General features: G+C 44.8%; 1 protein-coding gene across 2 annotated transcripts in view; it reads right to left on the bottom strand.

The window, feature by feature from the left end:
- Positions 1 to 23,263, bottom strand: part of Sptbn1 (spectrin beta, non-erythrocytic 1) — a 174,225-nt gene that overhangs the window by 16,347 nt on the left and 134,615 nt on the right. For both annotated transcript variants that reach the window (XM_059275169.1, XM_059275170.1), the window contains 10 exons: positions 13,128 to 13,218; positions 8,301 to 8,447; positions 7,187 to 7,450; positions 5,240 to 5,464; positions 4,715 to 4,804; positions 4,283 to 4,564; positions 3,313 to 3,443; positions 1,469 to 1,673; positions 773 to 1,147; positions 44 to 288 (listed from right to left, as the gene is read on the bottom strand). In XM_059275169.1, the coding sequence (XP_059131152.1) occupies positions 44 to 288; positions 773 to 1,147; positions 1,469 to 1,673; positions 3,313 to 3,443; positions 4,283 to 4,564; positions 4,715 to 4,804; positions 5,240 to 5,464; positions 7,187 to 7,450; positions 8,301 to 8,447; positions 13,128 to 13,218 (2,055 nt within the window). The remainder of the gene's footprint in view (positions 1 to 43; positions 289 to 772; positions 1,148 to 1,468; positions 1,674 to 3,312; positions 3,444 to 4,282; positions 4,565 to 4,714; positions 4,805 to 5,239; positions 5,465 to 7,186; positions 7,451 to 8,300; positions 8,448 to 13,127; positions 13,219 to 23,263) is intronic.

Raw genomic sequence — 23,263 nt, 5'->3', positions numbered from 1 at the left:
GCTCTTTTCTGAACATCCACATCTCAGAGGCTAGGAGCCTTACCGTGGTTTCTCCTGGGCCTCAATCTGCCGGATGACATCTTCCATCCAGAGCATGAGGTCACGCACCATGCTGAAGAAGCGGAACTTGTCTCCCGTGTCCACTAGCCGCACCCTGCGACCCTCACAAGCATCCAGCAGGGACTTCCAGGCTTCCAGAACTTCATTCTCGCGCTTCTGGATGTCATCGGCCTTGTCCCCTGCGTAGGCTGCCTGGAGGCGGGCTGCATCCTCTTGCAGCTGCCTCACCTGTGAAGCCACAGGGAAGAAAAACCAGGTTCACTGCTCTGGCCTTGCCTATCACCTTCCTTACTCAATGCAGAAAAATAAACTTGCATTATTCAAATAAAAAAGCACACATTTTTTTTCTTGGTATGGTTGGTGGAAAACAATGACATATTGTTTTCAAAGTAATCCTGATGTCACGTTAACATAAGGAACTTGTATTGAAGCCTATTAACTTACAAATGCTTATCTGTGCATCTACCTCATGTAAACACCAGCATTTTCATCTAACATTATTATGACAAATTCAGTATGTCAAGTATGACAAATTCAGAACTGTATAGACTGCAAAGCTTTCCTGTATAGGGAATGTGTGTGTATGAACATGTGTGCTTAATTTGGGTAGTAATTTCAGTTATGTTTGGAGGAGCTACAGGGTACAGAGAGGCTCATGATACACAAAGATACTCTATAAGGAGATTTCCTTGCACTGGACAGCTCCACCTACCTGAGTGCCCAGAGCCTGGATATCATGCTCAAAGGTGGTGTGCATTCTCTGTAAGGTCTCCACAGTGTTCTGATCTCTTCCAAGCTCCTCAGGGAGTTTCTTGTGTTTGTCCTGGATGCGGCCAAAGATCTCCTTGGCATCATGGTAAAACTTATGCAGTTCATAGGAGGCAGCAAGAATCTGTGTTCTCGTGTCAATGAGCTCCAGGAGGTCAGCCCAGGCTTCATTGAGACCATCTTTCCACTCAGCAATGGTGGCAGCATCTGAATGTCCAGAGTTGATGAGGTCATCTGCCATATGATTGACCGTATCCACACGCTCCTGCCCAATGTTTCCTGTGTCTCGAGCAAATTCTCGGAACCGTTCTTGTAACATCTGAAATAAGAGTGCACACAGAGAAATCACTGAGACCACTGCTTTTACACCTCATCACAGGAATGCTGCTGGAAAGAAGCTGCTCAGCGGGAGGCACAAACGGATATGCAACTCCTAAGAACCACAGATCTCTACTGCAGAACCTACCTTTGTCTCCGTGGAGAGGTAATCCAACCCATGCCAAAGTCACCTGACAGAAGCACCAAGTTGAACCCACACCTATGACCTCTGGTGTGAGTCTAGGCATCGACTGGATCTGCTCACAGCCGGCCTTCCATACTCCACCCACTGCACACCACTCACTCTGCCCGAAGTACTTGCCGTGACATGCTCATAGTCCTGTCCCAATTCATGGGACCCTGCGACCACTTCCCTCTCAGCAATCCACTGTTCCAGGTCGTCGACCTCCCTGTTGAGCTGGAACAGCCTGTGCCTCTCGTCAAGTTTTCCTCTCCTTTCTTCAGCAAGATCCTTCAGGCCAGCGTACAGCTTATCCACTTTTGACTGCCGCATGCTAATACGCTCGCTGAAAAAGAAAACTAGCAGTGAGGAAGGGACCTCAAATGTCTTCTTCCAGAGAAAAACAAATGAGCAAAAATACTGTTACATAAAATTTCCCCCAAGAAACTTCTGTTTAATCTGTTTTGTCTAAAAAATAAAACTCTGAATGACCTCAATTTCAAATGATGAAGAGTGAATAGGGAAACCAAACACAGTAATTAAGACCAAAGGCCACCCTGAGTCCACGACTGCACTGCTGGTTCCTCCACCCTGGGTATAAGGACTGACTGCTGGTTCCTCCACCCTGGGTATAAGGACTGACTGCTGGCTCCGCCACCCTGGGTATAAGGACTGACTGCTGGCTCCGCCACCCTGGGTATAAGGACTGACTGCTGGTTCCTCCACCCTGGGTATAAGGACTGACTTCTGGTTCCTCCACCCTGGGTATAAGGACTGACTGCTGGTTCCTCCACCCTGGGTATAAGGACTGACTTCTGGTTCCTCCACCCTGGGTATAAGGACTGACTGCTGGTTCCTCCACCCTGGGTATAAGGACTGACTTCTGGTTCCTCCACCCTGGGTATAAGGACTGACTGCTGGTTCCTCCACCCTGGGTATAAGGACTGACTGCTGGCTCCGCCACCTTTGAGAATAACGGATGCGTTGCTGGTTCTGCAATCACAATTTTTTTCACTACTAAAAGTTAATGCAAAATGTTGGAACCATCTTCCACTGCCAGAAGGCACACACTGTCCACTAGGTTCTTCCCTGGGCTGCGTGCTCTTCCCTGTTAGCAGAGCTGGCTCTGGCTGCTCTTGTTTCCTTAGTCACAAAGTGTAGTTAGGAGACTGGACCCCACTTCCTCGAATTTCTCACCAGAATTACATCTCACGATAGGAGATCAGGAACGAGGATTCTCTGATGTCTGTTCTTTCTTGAGAATATGATAGGAACACCTGAAGGACCTCACCTTCCCCAAACTGTCTCACAGTGGATAAACAAACACATAGAGTCAATTCCTTTCCTTTCTTACTCCTAAACAGTGGTTCCCCAGAAGGCCTGACAGGACTGCTCTTCTCTTTAACACAGCAGCCTAGTAAACAAAAGAACACATACCTCACTTGTTTCCACTCCAGTTTCCTGGGTAATCACTGTGCAAAAGTTAGAGAGCGCTACCATTTTGTTTTTCTGAGAGCCATTTTATGTCACAGATCTGGGATTCTTGTCTCTCAGTCCTCTTTAATCATTGTTTTCCCAAACTTACTTATTTTTAAAGATAGGGTCTCACTATATAATCCTGGCTAGCCTATAACTAGCTATGTAAACCAAGCTGGCCTTGAACTCAGAGATCTAACTGCCTTTGCCTCCCAAATTCTGGGAGGCATGTGCCATCACATCACTTCTATCTGTAAGTCAACATATACTTCTGACCCTAACAATTTCTCAACTGGGTCTTGGTCAACATGAGGTATTTAACCCACAAGAGCAACTTTTCATAACAATTTACCTTTCTTATATACCATAAGTTCTTGAGTCAATGACTCACTTTACCACTAATGCATAATGAATGGTGCCATTTTTTTTTTGGGGGGGTGCAGGTTAGTAAGAAACCTTGACTGAAGAATAAATAGCCTGGTTGGCCTCATTCTCAAAGTGTCACTCACCTTTCGGGATGGCTGTCAGCTACCAGGGCTCGGCTAGTTTTGGAGAGCTGGTGTACTGTCTCTGCATAGTCCTCAACAGCTTGTTCCAAAATCTGATGCTTTTTCAACATGGAGACAGCACTTTGCTCATCCTGCAAAGAAACAGACTGTCAAAACCATAGCCAGAAACTATGTCTGGGGTGACAAATTAACTTCAGGGTTCGGTGGGGCAAGAGGAAAGATCATCAGGAAAAAAAAAGACCAGTATGATACAGCCACAAACACAGACACATTTGAGAACATTACCAGGGACTAAAGGAGGCCTCTGCAAAGGGGAACATGTAGTGTGACCCCCAAAGCCCCTCTAAGGTAGAGGGACGCTTAGGGAAGTCTAACTAATGTATCTTAACTAGCTAAAAACCCCAGCCTGTCAAGTGTGTGCATGACAGTGTTATACAACCTTAAAGAACTTTTAAACAGTCTCAAAACTGCTGTATGTTGGATAGCCTGGGCAACACTATAAATGATTCTAGAAGATTTCTGTTTGAAAAAATGTAAATGGGCTGGGCATGGTGGGACACGCCTACAATCCCAGCACTTGGGAGGTAGAGGCAGGTGGATCTCTGTGAGTTCAAGGCTAGCTCAGCCAGGGCTACACAGTGAAGCCCTGTCTCAAACAATAAGACTAAAAAGAAAAAGATAGCCAGCCAGATGTAGTAGAACCTACTTGTAATCAGCCTACGGCATGAGTCTGAAGCCAGTCTGGGCTACATATTAAGTCCTAGGTCTGCATGTGTTACATACTTAGCCCTTGTACCAGACTTCAAGGGAAACCACAGCCAGATTTTTAATACCTTTCTTTACTTCTCAGCACCTAGAGGCAGCAGGTGAAATGTGTCATGAAGTCATTATGTAGCTAGCAGGTTTGAGTAGGGCACTCTTCTAGGCACACCTCCCACTTCCTCTCATGGAGTCGGGGAGTTTCTCTCACCTTGGCTTTTTCCTCAGACATCATATACAGTTCCTGCTCACTCATCCAAGCTTCTGCTTCAGCTGCATCGAAGTAGTATTGCTGGGCCTTGTGGGCCTCCTCCAGCCGCCTGTGGCGTTTCTCAGTCTCCTCAATAAGAAGCCCCCACAGCTGTTTCAGGTCGGCGAGCCTCTGCCTGATCGCTTCAGCATTGAGGCTGCTGCTATCTGTGATGATGTTCTGACTCCTCTCAAAGATGTCATCAATACGAGGCTGGTGTCCCTGGATTTCTTTCTGGAGGGTCTGTGCAGAAGAGGCAAAAACAGTTTTCCTAAATGGCCATGGCCTGGTACTTAGTCTGAACTCACAGACCATCAAAGCTCTCTCATCTCCTCTGCCGTATGATTCAGTCATCATTTACCAGACACAGCCAGCTCAGGCAGAAGCACTTACCTGATTTTTCTTTATTAACAGCTGCACAGTTTGAAGGTTATGGCCATGATCTGTGGAAGTTGCCAAAGGCATCCTCTCGCCAACCCACAGCTAGAAAGAATTGAAAGTAAGCAGTGGTCATGACCATGTGGAAACACAAACAAATGGCCCATGTAAGGGCACAAGGATGGCAAGGAAGTGTCGGGGGTGGGGGTGGGGGTGGAAGGGTCCAGTCTTCCTTCACAGGGCTGCCAGTACATACAGCTGTTTCCTCTTGGACATGAGGCAGAGTTAGTCTTCTAAACTTACTTCATCCGTGGTGTTGGACACATCGTGAGCCCTGTGGTTAGTTGAAGTCCTATTCTAGTGCATTAAAATCCAGGAGTACCTTTAGAATGCTAGGAAGGAGAGAGCTGCATTCAAGTGCATGTGGGGGACACATCACTAGGACATGGAGGATGGGCTGTGAGGTCCAGTTCATTGACATGGGCCGAAGCAATAACAGAAAAGCAACCACTGGCTTCAGGACAGGTGAGGGCTACTCACAATTTCGTCCTCCACATCCCTGTTGAACTGATGGATCTCCTTGGAAGCTAACAGATTATGCTTCCTCTCATTCAAGGGCTCCAGTAGCTCCATGAACTTGGTCTGCACAGTGAGGCGCTTGCTGTCCACCTCATCGGTACTCTTCCCCTCCTGACTCAGTGCCTGGGCTTGGCTCTGGAGTTCCTCGATCTCCTTCTTCCGCACTTCCATCTGATTCTCTAGCATCTAAGGAATAAGACTGCATCAGAGCCAGAGGAAACACAGAGACTCTGGCTGGGACTTTGTTCTGGGCACTGGCTAAAGCCTAAGAATAACTGAAGAATACAAACGTGCACAGCAGACACACCAAGGAAGAGAGCACCAGCGAGCGCTCCAGCTCACCAGCTAATGTTTAAAATATCTCTCTCCAGGACTTTAAAACTTGAAGTAACATTAAAATTTAACTAGGAACTCAGGAAAAAGAAAGAAAGGGAGAAAGTGTTACGTATGCCTATACAGAATTCAGCTTCTCTATTAGAAAGGAGAACATTCTTGAGACTCTAATGCTATCTCTGTTTCTTCAACCCAGAGCTCTGACTAGAATCATGCTAGTAAAGAGGAAACACAACAGCCATTCACTGAAGGAAATGAGCAAAAACAGAAGCAAGAGTACTCACTGAGGAGTCACCACAGACCACACAGCAGGTCATATGCCAGGGAACTGGCATTGGAGGCTAATTGTAACTGTTCCAGGAAGAGGTGGCGGCTATAAAAACTACACCAGCTGTCTAAATTCATTAATGCACAGTAGCAAAGTAGCTCCTTTTAAAAGAAAATAGTGTAGCTACATGTAGTAGTGCACACCTTTAATCCCAGCACTCGGGTGGCAGAGGCAGGTAGATGTCTTGAGTTTGAGGCCCGCCTGACCTGCATAGTGAGTTTTTGGACAGACAGGACCTCTAGATCCTGTCTCAAATCAAAACCAATAACCACACCACACTACAACAAACCAAACCAAACCAAACAACAGACCCCAAAACTAAAAGTGTGTGTGTACACGTTTGTGGCCATGTGGCTATTTGTGCATATTATACATGTAGACCAGTAGACAAATATGGATGATATTCTCAAGAATGCCATCCAACTTCTTTGGAAGAAGGTCCCAAGGCCTCATTGACCTGAAGCTGACAAATTAGGCTGGACTAGTTGGTCTGTTTCTGCCTCCCCAGCACTGAGATTACAAGCACATCCTTAGAGTTATAAGGCAAACAACTTTATTGACTGAGCTATCTCCTCAGACCACACCACTGGTAAACGTATGTCTGTGCACCCTGTGCATGTGGAAGCCAGAAGGTTGTGCTAGATCCCCTGAAACTGGAGTTACAGACAGCTGTGAGGCACCATGTGGGTGTTGGGAATTGAACCCAGATCCTCTGGAGGAGTAGCTGGTGCTCTTCACAGCTGAGCCATCTCTCCAGTCCCTGCTAATACACTTTTAATACAGCTGTTTTCTCATTAATTCAAGGTAAATTCATCTGCCCTCAGAATCGCCTATCACAATATAAAAAACCTTTCATTTCCTTTACCATCTACCAAGTAGATAGTGAACAATTCAGAGTAGATAGTAAACAGTTCCTTCTGTTCAACCACCATCTATTTAAGACATTATATAGGACAAATATGATTATTTTCATAGAGATGAATATTTTACTCAACCACTGAATGATGATAACACTCATCAATAAGATCTAAAAATAAGTATTCCCATGCACAGACATTCAAAACTTTTACTAATTATAGTCTTTCCATTGACTCTGGAAAGGCCACTGCGGTCAGGGCAAGCACTTCTCTGAGAGGTTAAAGCCCTTCTCATGGAAGAGGGATGGCAGAGAATCTTGATAAATAAGGACGAAGATGAAAGCCATGAAGCAGGCATAGCCCAGGTAGACAATGGTCTTGTCCACTTGCCTGCTGCTTTTTCAGAAGAATATTGACGCTAGTAAGGTCTTTGCCATAGTCGTCAGACTGAATCTGGCTCTCCAGGCCATGGAGCCACTTGTCTAGATCTGCACAGCTCTGTGTGAACAGCTCAGCCTTATTTGCATCAAAGAGCCGCTGGGCCTTGGTCTGGGTGGTGGATTCAAGGACTTCCCACATTTTATGTAAACCAGTGAGTTTCTCCTTCACCACAGCTTCTGTTTCTGGCTTTTCTGAAATGAGCTGCATTCCTTCCTGGAGAACACAAACCAATGAGGTTAAAAATAAAAGTTTGCAAGAGAATAAATGTCACTGTGAAAAAAAACAAAAACCAATCCCTGAGACATTTTCTCCCCCCACTCCCTATATTCACCATGAAGTTACTGCTGGTAAAACCAACAATGGTCTTGTGTACATACTCTACGCTTCTGGAATGTCAACAATCAGTGTTGTATGCTTTAACAGCTTCAACTGGGGCAACAGGATGTTTAGTGTTAGTAACCTACAACTTCACGCCCCAAAAACCACACATAGCACATTATTAACTCTTAGGAGTCTGACAGTGAAGGGAAAGGAGGATGAGAAACACATACTTCTATTACACTACACAGAATCTCCCTATGTAAATATAAGTATTATCGTAGTTAGTGCCTGGTTGGTGTTCAACAGACAGACAGACAGACAGACAGACACATACCACACACACACACAAACAACCATTTTAACATTTATGCAATAGTAGCTCATAAAGCTGGCCATAAAGCAACACAAGTATATGGCCAATGGCAGCGAGGTAGGAATGGACTCACGGTCTATCATCAGTGACCAATCACCTGGTAGTCACTGGAAAATAAACCAAGCCCCAGGTTGGGTCTCTGCTTCTCTCCCTGCTGGGGAACTGAAGTCAGAAACTGTAAGTGGAAACAGGGGATTGCTACTGGCTCTGTAACTTTTGTAAATAATGACATATGGCTCTAAAAGTACCCTAAATAAAAGGAATCCATTTCTTCTTCTCCATCTCCCTTAAGCTTTCATGTTTTCCTCCTTACCAAGGCCACAATGTAGAAATGTGAGGGGAGGGGTCTCACCAGGTAATTTAACCCACCTTCTCAATCTTGTCCAGCCATTCTTTGTTGGATGCAAGTTCTGCCATAAAAGCCTGATGCTTTAGCCATTTGCTGTGCAGGTTTCTGGCCTCATCGTAAGACATGTCCTGGGCTGTGAGCATCTTTTCATTGATCCAGAGGGACAGCTATGGTAGAATAGCAAGAAAATTTTAGAAACTGTCATTATAGACTTAACCTTTTTATTCTACCCAGAAAGGATTACATAATGACATGCTACATATTCCCTTGTCAACAGACAACCAAATATATTACTTTGCATCTCCGACCCAACTTGTACCCAAGTTTGATCCAAAGGGTGGAGCTAACACTAAACCCAGACATACAAAAGCTCCAAAGCAGCTTTTAAATCAACAGCACTCCGGCTCAGCTTTCCCCATAAGGTTGTACTTGCAGCTCTACTCTAATTAGTTCAAAACACAAGCATTTTCCTCTCCCAGACACCCGTAACAGTTATAACATGTTAATCGTTACTGTCATTTAATTCATTTGGAAATCACACATTTTAAAGCAACCCACACAGCCAGGTGGTGGTGGTGCACACCTTTAATCCCAGCACATGGGAAGCAGAGGCAGGAGGATCTCTGTGAGTTTGAGGTTAGCCTAGGCTACAGAGTGAAACTCTGTCTCGAAAATCCAAAAACCAAACCGGAAAAAACCTCCCCCAAACAAACAAAAAAATCCAACAACAAACAAACAAAACCCAACCTACAAACCTATCTATGGTTTCCACTCACCATGGTGCATGTGTGGAAATGTTAAAGAACGTAAAGAACTTGTTTATTGTGGAGCTAATACAACCACAACATCCTTTCTTCATCTCTGACAATTCTGAGCAACCTCCACCTCTTTTTCTACAGCCTCCAGCTCTCTAAGAACTTTCCATTCAGACTATGAACACTTCATGGAACTTGACTCTGAGATCAACCATGTATACTTGAAAGTAAATTCTTGAGAGCTGCACAAAGCTTGCTAGCTGCTGACAGACAGAAGTGAATTCTGAGAGGCTTGGAGTGGGAGCTGGCCAAACACCAGGCCCTGACCCACACCTCCTTCAGGCTTTTATCCCAACCCAGGCCCTGCTTGGTCCTGCTTTCCCACAAGTGGTCAGGCCAGAGATACACAAAGGAATCCACACTCAGTTGGATCCCAAGAGTCTTCAGGAACCATTTCATATCACTTGGGTAACAGTGAGCGACTGAATTTTAAAGTAGTCACTGCTCACTGTGAGCCTGCATCTGAACACCTTCATGGTTCCATTTCTCAAGGTCTACAAACGGCACATGAGACCAGAGAATGTCTTACAGCATCAGTGTTCCCAAAGCTTTTCATTCACACCCTGGCTGCTGCTGAGAAAGCCTTCCCCATACATTTGCTTCAGCAGCAGTAGGTCTGCTCTTTATAAAATGTCAAGGAGGACAAAACAGGTCACGAGAGAACTGCTGGCTATGAGAACGGATAAAAAGGCACCGGTTCCACCTTTCTCATGCTATTCATTACTAAGGAAAACCAGAGGGGTTAAGGTTCAAAGTAAATTCTTTGTGATCTGTGAGTGACATAACAATAAAAACAGTACATGTTCTACTTTAAAAGATTTAACTATTTCCCAGCTATCTAAGTGGCTGAAATGTGAAATACTATGGCCATTCATCCAATCTAAGAAGAAGGAAAAAAAAGATACAAAAGAAAACCAAATGATAAAAATTCCCCTGTATACCACAGAGAAAGGTTTCCCACAGAAAGGTATTGATTCATAGTGCCAAGAACATCCACATATTTTCATTATTCATAACACCCAACTGGTTTTTCTTTTTTTTTGAGAAAACACTACATAAAAACCAGGCTTATAAACCAATGTGCTCATACATGTCCTTCAGATAAAGGATCATTGTGCAGCACAGCACAATGCTGTGGGTCTATGGAGCTGGCCAGGACACCAGCCCTTCATCAGCATTCTGAAACCAGAGCTACAGGGATTATTTGTGGGCATCCATAAAGGTCATGTGAGATATACTCATTCTCTGCAGATGGAAAAAGATAAAAATGCTTTAACCACTGAACAAGGCTCAGCACTGAACTCAGTCCTGTCCTTCAGAAAATAGGAAGTGCACTGTAAGAGAGTAAGCCAGTCAGTCCAGCTTTCAGATCATCTGTTTTTAGGACACCCCACTAAAACTACTCTGTGAAGACTAAGACGTTCCTCACATACATATATGAGGTGAGCAAGTCGGCCCTGTTCTAACTGTACTCTAGTGCAATGGCTACCCCCAGTGTTTATGGGGCTAACAACAAAGGCAGTTCTTATAATCTTGCCTCTTTCAGACAAGGCACCCAGGAGAAAGGGAATGTGTGTGTCAGTGGGGTGGGGTGTTGGGTGTGTAGGAGGCAACAAACCCCTGGATTCTCTGGACCTTGAACACAAACAGCCAGTAATGAAACTGAATTTAACCTCTGAGTACTGCTATGTAAATAACTATCATCATAAAAGATAGTCAAATGTAAGGCTGGTCTATACAAACTCCATTCCCCAAGACATTCTGGCTTAAAAATGGGTATATTTTAAATGAGGTGTAATGATGGATGTTTTTAGTAAAAGAATGTGTGGTGTGTGGCTCCCCCCTAACCCCCGACATGCCCCTGTCGATATACTTGAATTTCTACAGAGTGTCTTGGAACCACCAAACTTGACCTAAATTTTGTTGCATGTTGACCATATGCTGTGTGGGACATTCAACATCAGTCACTATGCTGTGCCAACTTTAAGGAAGCTCACACAGCAGTGGTAAAACAAGGGCGTAAAAACCAGGAGACCCGGCACAGTAGTCACATAGACACCTACAAACCACTTTCTAGATATAAGCAACAACAGGAAGTACAGCCCAATACTCCCTGTATACTCTGAGGAAAATTCTGGGCCAGCCTTAAGTCACTGGAATTCAGCCAAGGATGCTGATTTACAGCACTGTGGGGTGGGGTGGGGGTGGGGTGGGGGGCGCTGACTCGGCATTTCTTGTGATTCCACCAGGAAGGAGTGTCACTTTACTAAGTTTCTTCATAGTTTTCTATTTATGAAACCTGTGCCTAGGTGGCTAAAAACCAAAGTGCCAGAAATGCCAGCTCTAAATGAGCTCCCCCAGGACCCGCATCTGTCTGTCACTCAGCATTCTTTTCTCAGCCTCATGGTCCAGGCAATCAGTTGCTTTCCACCAGCTTGCCCTTTAAAAGCAGGAGCGAGACTAGGCCAGTGGCTCGCACCTGGATCTGCAGGACTTGGCAGACTGGAGAGGTAGGTTCCAGGCCAATTTAAACTACCATGTGAGACTGTCTCGAATGAATGAATACAAAACCAAAAAAGCAGGCTGAACAGAGCCTATCAACTCTCTGGCCAAAGGACACAGTCTCAGGTGATGTTTGTTTCAAAGGTGCACACATTCCCAACTTCTTCCTGTTCAGAGAACCAGATATCCATGGCTTCCTTCAGAGCACATTTCCTGTGAGTATCCTTTCTAGATGGTTATTTATGTCCACCTGCCACTCAGAAGAAGCACTCCTAACATGGGTGCTTAAAGCTGACATAGTTTAGGGACTCCTTCTTAAGGTCTGTCTGCCAGTCCCTTCACTGGACATGAACACCTTTTGTGACAAAAGATCTAACATGTCTGTTGCATTTCTTTGAACATACAGCCACATGTTCATATACAAAGTGTTTGTGCTGAGTTAACTATATATCTTAGCACACAAACTAATATTGCTCCCAAGTCCCTACATTCTCTTGTTCCTTATCCCATTTTGGGCTCCAAGGGAATTTATCCTAATAGACCAGAGAGGACCGAATTCCACTGATGTTCTCTGGCCGATGGAGAAACATGATGTGTTCGTGAATTCACACATGTGGAGTTTTCCATACACTTTTCCCCAGCTGGCTTGCAAAGACTATATTTTCCTGGCCAACTTTAGTTTTCAATGTTTATCAGGAGAGAATCATGCAATTAATACCACATGTTAATTAAAACTCAGTCTTTGACATCCAGAGTACCATTTAGCATAACATTGTTTTAAAGATCTTAAATGAATAAGAAATCTGGATTATAGTTTTAAATTTTGTTTTTTTAAAAAGATTTATTCATTTTTATTCTGTTTATGAGTGTTTTGCCTACATGTGCACTGCATGTGCATGCAGAAGCCAGAGGGAGGGGTCAGATACCCTGGAGCTGGAATTTCAGGCAGTTCACTGAACCTGGATCCTTTGGAAGAGGCATTGTGCTCTTAACCACCAAGCATCTCTCTAGCTCCTGTATCTCTGGTTTTTAATATATAGAGACAGTTTTAGTGCGTACTCAGTTCTTTCTTCCCAGACTATTTAATTGTACCTTACTTCGAAGATTTAAAACACAAGTAAACGCTTTTCAGGGTGTTTTCAGACATCACTGCTCAGTAGAGTTTTCTGAAATGATGAAAAGTATCTATGTCTGTGTTGTCCAATGTAGTGGCCAGCAATTGCACTAGCAATTGAGTGCTTAAAATACAGCTAGTTTGCTAGAACTATGCTCTGAATTTTAACTTAAAATGAAACAGCCACAGGTAGTTAATTTAAGTATAGCCCTACTCTATAATATCCTAAAGTGTAGATGAGCTGACAATCTAAATTACTGATAGTATAGTTCCTCTAAGAGAACTGATGGAGTGCTGTACCCCTAACCTCTAACTGTGGGTAACTTACGAGTGTCATTAATTTCACAATTCAATTTCTTTTCTCCAAATGCTGTCCAGCTACTGTGAGAAACCAGAGGATGACTGGGGGCGCATACCTCCTGACAGTCTTGCAGGAATTTCTGTAGATCTCGGTTGTCCTTCAATCTCATCAGAAGTTCACTGGCTGCCTCTCTATTCTTCCTGTGTCTGCCAAAAGAATCAAATAATGAAAAAAATAGTTAAATGTAGAATTTACAAGCTGATTTCTTCCCTGGGTTTTGTATGACAGAGGCAAGATGGAGAAAGTTTAGCATCCTCCAAATGTGTAAGCCACAATAGGTACAAAAGAGACTCCAACACCTGTCAAGACCACACAAGAAGCCAATGCTCACATTTAAATGAATCTAATCCTAGAAAAGAAAAAGAGTATGCACTGTGCATAAGACCCTGTTTCTGACAATGCAGAAGAATTTGAAATTTATTCTCCACAAACTCATAACTGGGTACTGTTTGGCTGGAACCTCCAGTTCGCTCCTGCATGATCTGGAAAGTCCCACCCCCCCCCCCTCCCTCTCTCTCTCTCTCTCTCTCAACAAATCCCGCCCTCTCAGAGAACCTCCAACAAAAGGAAGGCACCAAACAGCCCAGTTCCTTGTTCTTGGCGGCTGCAGCAGCTCCTTCCTGGAAGTTGCCAGCAGCCCAAGACCCCGCCTAAAGTGGTCAGGTTTTGACCACGCTTGGGCACAAACCCAGCGTGTGGAAGACAAGTTATCACCCTTCGCCTACAAGCTATATAATCTCCCTGGTTTAGTCCAGCCATATGCCTTCTCTGGCCTTGATCTCTGGGAGTTGCTTTCCTCAAATAAACCTGTTCTTCTAATTTTTCAATTTGGCTTGATCTGGCTTACTGCATTGGTGGAGAAACCTTTTATAGGGGTACAGAAAACGTATTAGGTGCAAGGCTAAAGAACACGTATAATCATGTAATTGTTGGGTCGGAGAGGTGACCTATAGGTTAAGAGTGCTGACTGCTTTCCTAGAGGTCGTGAGTTAAGATTCCCAGAACCCATACCGCAGCTTACAAATGCCTGTAACTCCAGTTCCACGAGATTCACTTCACCAGACGCTCACATGGTGAACAGATAAAAAACACCCATGCACATAAAATAAATAATAAAAATAAAATCATGTAATTATCTGGTTTTTTTTTTTGTTGTTGTTGTTTTGTTTTGTTTTTTTTTGAGACAAGGTTTTACTATGTACCTCTGGCTGTCCTGAAACTCACTATGTAGACCAGGCTGGTCTTAAACTCACAGAGTTTAAGGCATGCACCACCACACCCAGTTTGATTATACTTTAGAAATATTTTCTGGTAAACTTATCTTGGGAAGTCATCACATTGAACACTACAAAGGAAAAATTTCAGACCTATGGGGTCACATGCTTATTCAAGTCTACTTTTGATGGGGTAGCTAAGGTTTTAAGTAAAAACACAACACCTTAAGACAAAACAAACAAAAAAAGTCCTGTATGATTTGGAAGTTGTTGCTGAAACTGTTAAACAATATGAGAATCAGGAACTCATAGTTTGAATCCTAACTTGCTGGCTAATGTATTTCTTGTGCCACTGGCACAAGTCTCCAGAAACCGGAACAGCAGTGTGAAAGGGGTTACTAATGCAATGAAGGCTGCTGCTCCATGGTAAAGATCAACAGGTGTGCCACAGATACTTCTCTGACATTCCTGGTCACCCTTGCAGGAAGGCATGGCTACAATGAGGGTGTCACAGGGCCAAGACAAAGTACACAGGCTGGAAATGTAGCACAGCTGGCGCAATGCCTACCTAGCATTCAAGACACCCTGCAAACACTACCTAGCACCACACAAAACAGCATGGTGGTGCATACCTAATTTCAGCACTCCTGTGTTGGAGGCAGGAGAGTCAGAAGTTCTAGGTCACCCTCAGCTAAATGAGTTTGAGGCTAACCGGGAGAACTGGGCCTCCACTGTGATTTGAAAAGCAATTCTTTGCTGTATGAGACTGGGGGACAGGAATGTCCTCCATTCATGCCAGTCAACAGTGGAAATGAGCAATAACTGCTCAGGAAACACACAAGTGTTGAGTGACAGTCAAAGAAGCTTCAAGAGAAAGAAAGACCTTACAATAGATGTGTCACACACCCCCTCAGGGAGTCGTGACACTGCAGCTACCACCCACCCACCTAGGGACCTGAAGAAAAAAAGCTTCCTATTCCCAGGACTGTAAGAAAATCACAAATGGAAGCAATATGGCAATTAAAATGTTTGATACATAAGAAGACTTTTCCCCCTATTCTTAGTTAAATAGTTCCTGTAGCTTCCGATGGACAAGGAGATCTAACACTTAAGCAAAATGTGAGCATGCTACTTTGCTACTGCAATTCTTTATCAGAAACCATAAACTAAAGCAAGACTTGAATGAACCTGGGCCGAAGGAATAATCATCCAAAAAAGTTCACCAGGAAGGAATGTCAAGAACATTTCTGAAAGGCCTTTGTTTGCATTCTGACCGCCCCTTGGAGACTCACCTGGCACCCTGACGTAAGAGGAAACAAACTCTCTCTCCCCTTCTCTCCCCCTGCCAGAGGTAGCACTGGCACCTCTCTGTCCTCCTCTCCCCTCAAACTAAAATAAACATGCCACATGGACGACACGTTTGCTGTGTGAGGGGAGAGTTGTACTTTCGTCCAACCTGCCATGGCCTTCCACGCGCCATGGCCTCCAACGCTCCGTATCATAACACTGGTGCCAGTGACTCGACAGAGGCCCTGGTGGCGCATTTCTCCTGCCTGCCGGCAGTCGGACACATGCTAGGAGCCCAGGAACCTTCAACACTCAACTTCATCCAACCGCTTCTGACCATTTCCCATGACTGAGGATTCGTTTTCACGACCATGGTCTCTCATCTCTTGGCTCTGTTCATAAGTCTTGGTACCAGCAACCACGTGTCCCTTGGGCTTAGCTGTCCTCTGGCCTGTTCTCTGTTTGAAGAAACACTGCAACCGTCTGTGCCGTCTTGTTCAAACCTCAGCGTCCTTTGGACCCCTGTTCTGCAACTGACAAATTGCTCAGCAGCCTGCGTCCTCTGTCTTACTTATGGGAAATTAGCCAGATCCAAGGGTTCTTGGGCTATACACTCCAGCCACTCCAATCCCTCCCTCCCTCCCTCCCTCTCTCCCCCTCCCTCCGGCCTGCAGCCACTGCCTCCGCTGAAGGCGCTGCCTCCGCTCAAGGCATCGGGGTGAGCCAAGCCCAGAACTTAGCCTCTGCCCCCACTGCCACTGCTCAGGAGATGCCTCCCTTAACTTCTGCTTCTTCCTGGCTTTCTCCCACCCTGCTGCCTCTCAGTCTGCAGTCCTACAGCTCGTTCTTTATACTGTATGTTCTTATCTCTGGCTTTTTTAAGTTGGTCAGCTGACAGTTTCCTGGAGTTTTGTCTGTTGTTCTGTTAAAACAGTTTATTTCGTATGTGCAGATGAAAATGTATGACTGAGGTGGCCACCTGACTGATTTTTGGATGCTTGAGTTTATGTGTCCCACATGTGTTAATAAAAAAAAACAAAACGAAAACCCAGATGACCACATGGTCAGTCGCCATATTTGATAAGTGCAATCATGTGGTCAGGTGCCATCTCCGTTAAGGTCAAAGGGGTATCACCATCTTTATTAGGGGCAGCAAAAAGTCACTTCCTGTCCTTGGCTCTAGTATGGCACTCATAGGGTCAAGGTCTGGCATTCCTCTGCTGCTGCTTGCCGCTCTGGAGCTCATGTGGGCGGGGCCTGGAGACCTATCTTCTCCCTTCCAGGGGTCTAGGGTATCAGCAGTGCTACATGCTGGAGATATGGCCAATTTGCCAGCTCATTTTATAGATGAAAAAAAAAAAAGAACAAGCCTTACTTTTCCTGAAGCTACTAGGTCTCTCCACATAAATAAATGACTTAAATGCTTCAGATTAATCTCCCCTTCTATGACATTATTACATTAAGATTTTAAAATTTCAGATTTTAACATTAATAGAGTTCTGATGCAGTTTGGGTCACAATCTCAGGATTTTGGCTTTTCTTTGGTTGTCTTCCAAATATAAACTTATGGGTACGAGTCTACTGCTGTTTTTCAGATGTCCCACCCCTGCTCCAGATAAAGGAGTTTTCCTTGCCTGTCTATTCCTGAGAATTGTATTTCTCTCTCTCCTGGCCTCCCTTTCCCAGTTACTAAGCCATGGGCCTAAAGGCTCCAAACAAGTTCATGAATTTTAACTTCTGTCTCTAGTCTACCTGCTTCAGCACGTTTCCACTTGGCTGGCAGACACATCCAAGCCTCAATTGCTGCAATCTGCTCCAAAGGACCACGAGCTCTAGACTTGCGGAAGGCTGATATGGTGTGGACAAGTCCAACCAAACGTAACTGTTCCCTGTCTCTACAGTCAGGTCAGATGACCACATGCTTCTGATAAATACGCCATTGCCTGGGTTCCCTCCTTACCTTTGACTGGACTTTCAGTCTCCCTGGGCTCTGACCACCTGTGCCCCATTTCAACTTGAAGCATCTATAGAAGAGCATCAACCCTGCTCCCCTCCCAAACAGGCTAAAAGGCTAAGTTACAGGTAGACCCCTGGCATAGGGGGCAAATTGGCTAACCTAATGCCCACTGATATACAAGGAAACTGGATCCAATATTGTCAATGAATAGATTTATTAACTAAAATGGTTCTGCAATAGGGTAAGACACTTGACTTTCTTTATGCAGAACCAAAGAGGTATTATATGCCATTAAGATATTATTTCTATATAATCATTCAGGATTATAATCTGTCTGTACTCAAAGATCAAAACTACAGAGATAAACTTTACTTAGCCCCTTGCATGTTTTCAGGGTTGAACTTTAAAAAAGTAACTAGAAACAAAGTTTGTCTATTCAGATATGGATCTTCTGAGGCCTAGCAGGCAAAGACTGATGTTTTTGCCCTGAGACCTCTGCCCTCAATGACCATGGAGGACCCTGGGGTGGCCGTCTAGGTAGCCAGTAGGTTACTCTCTGTCACTTTCTTTTCTTTTTTTTTTTTAAAGATTTATTTATTTATTGTGTGTACAGTGTTCTGCCTGCCTGTGTCCCTGCAGGCCAGAAGAGGGCACCAGATCTCATTACAAGTGGTTGTGAGCCACCATGTGGTTGCTGGGAATTGAACTCAGGACCTCTGGAAGAGCAGTCGGTGTTCTTAACCACTGAGCCATCTCTCCAGGCCCCCCTGCAACTTTCAATTGCTAAATTGGGTAAAATTTATCCTTCTCAGATCTCTGATGCCATCTGAGAACTAGGCTTTGCTTCAGATGCCTTCTCAGGCCTCATTCTCTTACGGCTAATACTGCTCTCAGTATCTTCTGGTGAATTAGATAAAAAGAAGCAGCTTTAAGGTTTGATGATATGAAGATAGGAAAGCTGTCTCACTTCTGTTCACTTACACATCCTTCTCAGATCTGATGATGTTTAGGGAAGTCTCCCTCCTTCACTCACTCAACCACTTCCTTTCAGTAAATTTCCTCCGGGTTACAGATTTAAAGATGTGTTTCATTGGGCTGAAAACAGGCCTACAAAATGTCCGTACCTTTTAACCCAAAGCCACAGCCTTTTGCTATGACACCAAGTTGTACATCTGTTCCAGTTGTTCTACACACTTACAGGTTCCTGCATGGGTCCACCCCTCCTGCCAGACTTGTGCCAAGACCAACCCTCAGGGGCTCTTCAGATACACCACCAGCCCCTGCACCAGAGCCCAACCACCAACTGAGGATGCCCACTGGGAGAATGCTGACAGGTTAACTTCACCCACATGCCCACTAATAAAAACTCTTGTTATCTCTCAATTCGTTGATACTTTTTACAGGATGAATAGAAGCATTTCCACCTCCAGAGAAAGAGCAGATATGACAGCTCCTGCACTCCTAATTTGGTGCTTTCCCCCAAGCTCCTGGAACATCGCTGCTGCAATGTGACTTCTCAGCTCTTCAAGGAACAGACCCCAGAGGACTCCAGGATGATGCTTCTTCATTCACACCTCCTGCTATGAGTGACCCTGACTCCCAACTTCTCCTTCCCACTTCGCCCCCAAATCAGCAGGAAGCAGTCTCGAGAATTCAGCACCCTTGTTCTCCCACTCGCTATTTTTAACTCACCTTTTTATAATAATTAAAACAGAAGGATGTTGGCATTCTGACCCGCCCCTTGGAGAACCTGCCCAGCATTCTGACGTCATCTTAAGTTAAAGCCCACTTAAGGGAAAAAAAACCCTCCCCCCCCACCTCTCTCCCCCGCCTTGCCACAGAGGTAGTGCACACCTCTTCTCTCTCTCCTTCCCTCCATTCCCTCTTCCCTCCCGCTAAACCCCAAAATAAACATGCCACATGGATAATGCATCTACTATGTAACTTGCCCTCGTGGCATATCTCACCCGCAGTGGGGCACTTTCGTCCAACCCACCATGGCCTCCCACTACGTTATCATAACACCCTTACCCTCAAATTCTAGCTATTTACAGGAGAGTTTAATAAACAGATCTTTGAGTGAGAGCTCATTTGAGTTGTAGCTGGTGGCACAATGAAGTAGTCTTGCCTTTAATCGAAGGCCTTGGAAAAAAGATTTCATTCCCTTCATCACAGCATCCCATGCAAATGCCGTAAGAGCAGAGACACACACACTGGCAGTGATAACAGAATGTACATTCTGGTGCTCACTGAAACAATGGAATGACAACAATTTCAAACACTGTAAAAGACTCCTCCCTTAAGGGAGAAAACCACCAGAAAGAATCTGAATGCATTTCTTATGCAATCAAGTCTCACGCATGCAGATTTCTGAGCTTATGCATCTTTCACTGATAGTGAGATCATGAAGAAGGTTCAAATCCAAATGACACTGCTTAGAGGTGAGCATGGGGAGTGCACATGGCCTTCACATGGTGTGCTCTGAGGAGATAAACTGCCTCAGATAACACTGAGCACGAAGCCTTGTATGATGGTATGTGCCTGTGACCCTAGCACTTAGACAGGTGACTGAGGCAAGAGGACTGCTTTGTGTCCGAGGTCAGACTGGGCTAAAGAATAATGCTGTCTTACCCCACCGCACCCCACCCCACCCAACCTAATCCAACCCAAAGAAGTTTACATGGCCAAAAGGTTTTACTGGTGACAATATGTAAAGGAAAAGGAAAACTTAGAAATGTTCTTAGAAATGGGTCATTAAGTCATAGGAAAGGGCCCAGGAAGAACCTTCCCAAATATGACTGCTGTTTTTGCAGTCACAAAAGCACTCTAGGCAGTGATGTCCTCTGCTTTATATCCATCCCTTACCACTTGTCCCTATAACAAGACTCAAAAGTGGAGCAGATACTAATGCTGGGTATAATTCAGCTTCCTCTGAATTTGAATGAAGGCATATAATAATTTGGTAATGCTAACCCATGTGAGAGGGTGAACTGCCACCTTGACAAAGGCTAGACTAGAGTGATTAGGGAAGAGGGATAATGCTGAGAACAGTGCAGATGATGGAGACCCGGCCAGTGAAATTTCAGAGGGAAGCAAAGATTCTATTTGGTCCATTTATGTGATATTTTAGATTAAGAATCTGTAGAAGTCAGGCAGTGGTGGCGCACCCCTTTAGTCCCATCACTTGGGAGGCAGAGGCAGGTGGATCTCTGTGTGTGTGAGGCCAGTCTGGACTACAGAGGTAGCTCCAGAACAGCCAGGACTACACAAAGAAGCCCTGTCTCGAACAAAACGGAACAAACAAGGCATGTGTAGAAATCAGAGAGATGGCTCAGTGAGCAAAGTGTGACGACTGCAATTCAATCCCTGGGACCTACATGGTGGAGAAGAGAACTGGCTGCTGCAAGTTCTGTCTGATATCCACATAGTGCACCCTCATATAAAATAAATAAAACGGGGAAAATATTTTAAAGTATTTCATTAAAAAAAGGAATCTGTGGAAATAAAACCTTCACTTTGCTGGGAGAATCCAAACCTGGGAAGTATTTTTTTTTAGGGTCAGCACACAGAAGCTGAAGTTAAGAGCTAGCTGAGGGTGTTGCTTAAGCTAGGAGTGGGACTTGGTAATTTAAGAGTCCTTCCAGTTGGAACTGGTTTTGAAGGCACGAAGGGGTCATGGAGGGCAGCTTCAGCTTTCCACCACGGAGGCCATTGGTGAAGGTGCAGCCCAGGTTCAGTGGAGACCCAGGAAGTCTGGGCCAATGGGACCACCAGCAGGGGCCCACAGCAGCTGTGGAGGAGCGCTGACTTGAGCACAGGAGACGAGCTGTGTGTACAGTGGACGGCTGGAAGACCCTCTGGGGCCCGGAAATCATGAGTGGATCCCCAAACTCTGACACCCAGGCTTACAGTTATTGGACCTTGGTTCTTCCTTCTTGAATTACAAAGTATTTACTTTTTTATTTTAAAGAAGCCACAATTGAAAGACTGGAATTTTACAGAGACTTTGGAATTAAAAAGAAAATTGGATATTTTAAAGATACTATAGATATTTTGGGAGACTTTGGATATTTTAGAGAGGCTTGAACTTTGAAAGAGACTGTAGATGTTTTAAAGAAATTGAATCTTTAATAAAAGTGTCCCCCCCCCCCCCCCCCCCCCCGGAGACAGGGTTTCTCTGTGTAGCTTTGCGCCTTTCCTGGATCTCGCTCTGTAGACCAGGCTGGCCTCAAACTCACAAAGATCCGCCTGCCTCTGCCTCCCGAGTGCTGGGATTAAAGGCGTGTGCCACCACTGCCCAGCTAAGTGTCTGAATTTTTAAAGACTGTGGGGTTTCTGACATTATATTGTTTTATACTATCATATTAATATTAGCATGGCATTTTGGGATAACAAGAATAAAAGCTTACTGCTTAGTAAGTGGTGTGCTTGTGTGTCAAGTTGGCAAGGAGTCAAGTGTGCTGGCTAGTTTTTATGTCAACTTGACACAGGCTAGCTAAGTCATTTGGAAAGAGGTAACATTAATTGAGGAAATGTCCCATCAGACTGACTTGTAGGCAAGCCTGTGGTGCATACTCTTGATTGACAACTGATGTGCGTGGGCCCAGCTCACTGTAGGCAGTGCCCCCCGAGGCTGGTGGTCCTGGGTGCTATAAGAAAGCAGACTCAGAAGCTATGAGGAACAAGCTAATAAGTGGCACTCATCCATGGCTTTGGCTCCAGTTCCTGCCTCCAGGTGCCTGCTCTCACTTCCTTGGATGATGGACTATAAGCTGTAAGCCAGAAATAAACCCTTTCCTTCTCAAGCTGCTTTGGGTTGCGGTTTTTGAGACCCTTGCTGTGCTGCCCTGTGTCTGGACACTGCTGCAGTCTTCCTTTTGGGCAGCAGGCTCCCTTCCACATTCAGGCCTTTAGGGAAGACTATGCCCACATTTTCTCAGCACGCACATTTTATAACTTGACATTCTACAGCAAGGCTTTATGGCAGTACCTTTCTGTACAAGAACAGAGATCTGAAGGTTTAGATATTTATTTAGCTTCTGCCCCTACAGCCCCTGGAACTCCCAGATCTGTCCACAAAAATCTTCTCTATCTGGTTTCAAATCTGGAGGCCTTCAGGGATAATGAAGTGATAATAGGATTCAGTTCATTATCAGCTGTAAGAAAACAGGACTGATGTTCAATCAACATGGAAAGCTAACGCCTATCTTTCTTTTGTTTGGCAATAGTAAAGAATGTTGTCTCTATTTAATTTTTAAATTTCTTTTTAAGACAGGATTTCTCTGAGTAGTGCTGGCTGTCCTGTAACTCACTGTGTACACCAGGCTGGCCTTGAACTCACAGAAATCTGCCTGCTTCTGCCTCCCAAGTGCTAGGAGCTGGGATTTGAGGTGTGTGCTACCAGTGCTGGGCTCTATTTCCTTTATAAACCTGAGAAATCCTACCTGGGCATCATGACACATGCCTTTAATCCCAGCGAGGAGGCAAAGGCAGAGCAAAGTCCAGGCCAGCCAGGGTTACACAGAAAAATCCTTCCCTGAAAAACAAAAACAAACAAAAAACGAACTCAGAAATCTTAAGGAAGCCCTGAGGCCCAGTGACTCATCCTCAGAGCCCTGCAGCTGCAGCACTGTGGACATATAGGCCGGAAGGGTACAGGCCAGCGGCATGCTGTCTGAACCCACACACACGTCTAAGAGCTGCTCTTGCCTTAGGGAGTCAGCACGTGCATCT

This window comes from Peromyscus eremicus, chromosome 10 (genome assembly GCF_949786415.1).
Source record: "Peromyscus eremicus chromosome 10, PerEre_H2_v1, whole genome shotgun sequence".
NCBI classification, from domain to species: domain Eukaryota; kingdom Metazoa; phylum Chordata; class Mammalia; order Rodentia; family Cricetidae; genus Peromyscus; species Peromyscus eremicus.
This window is presented reverse-complemented; position numbering and strand designations above follow the sequence as displayed.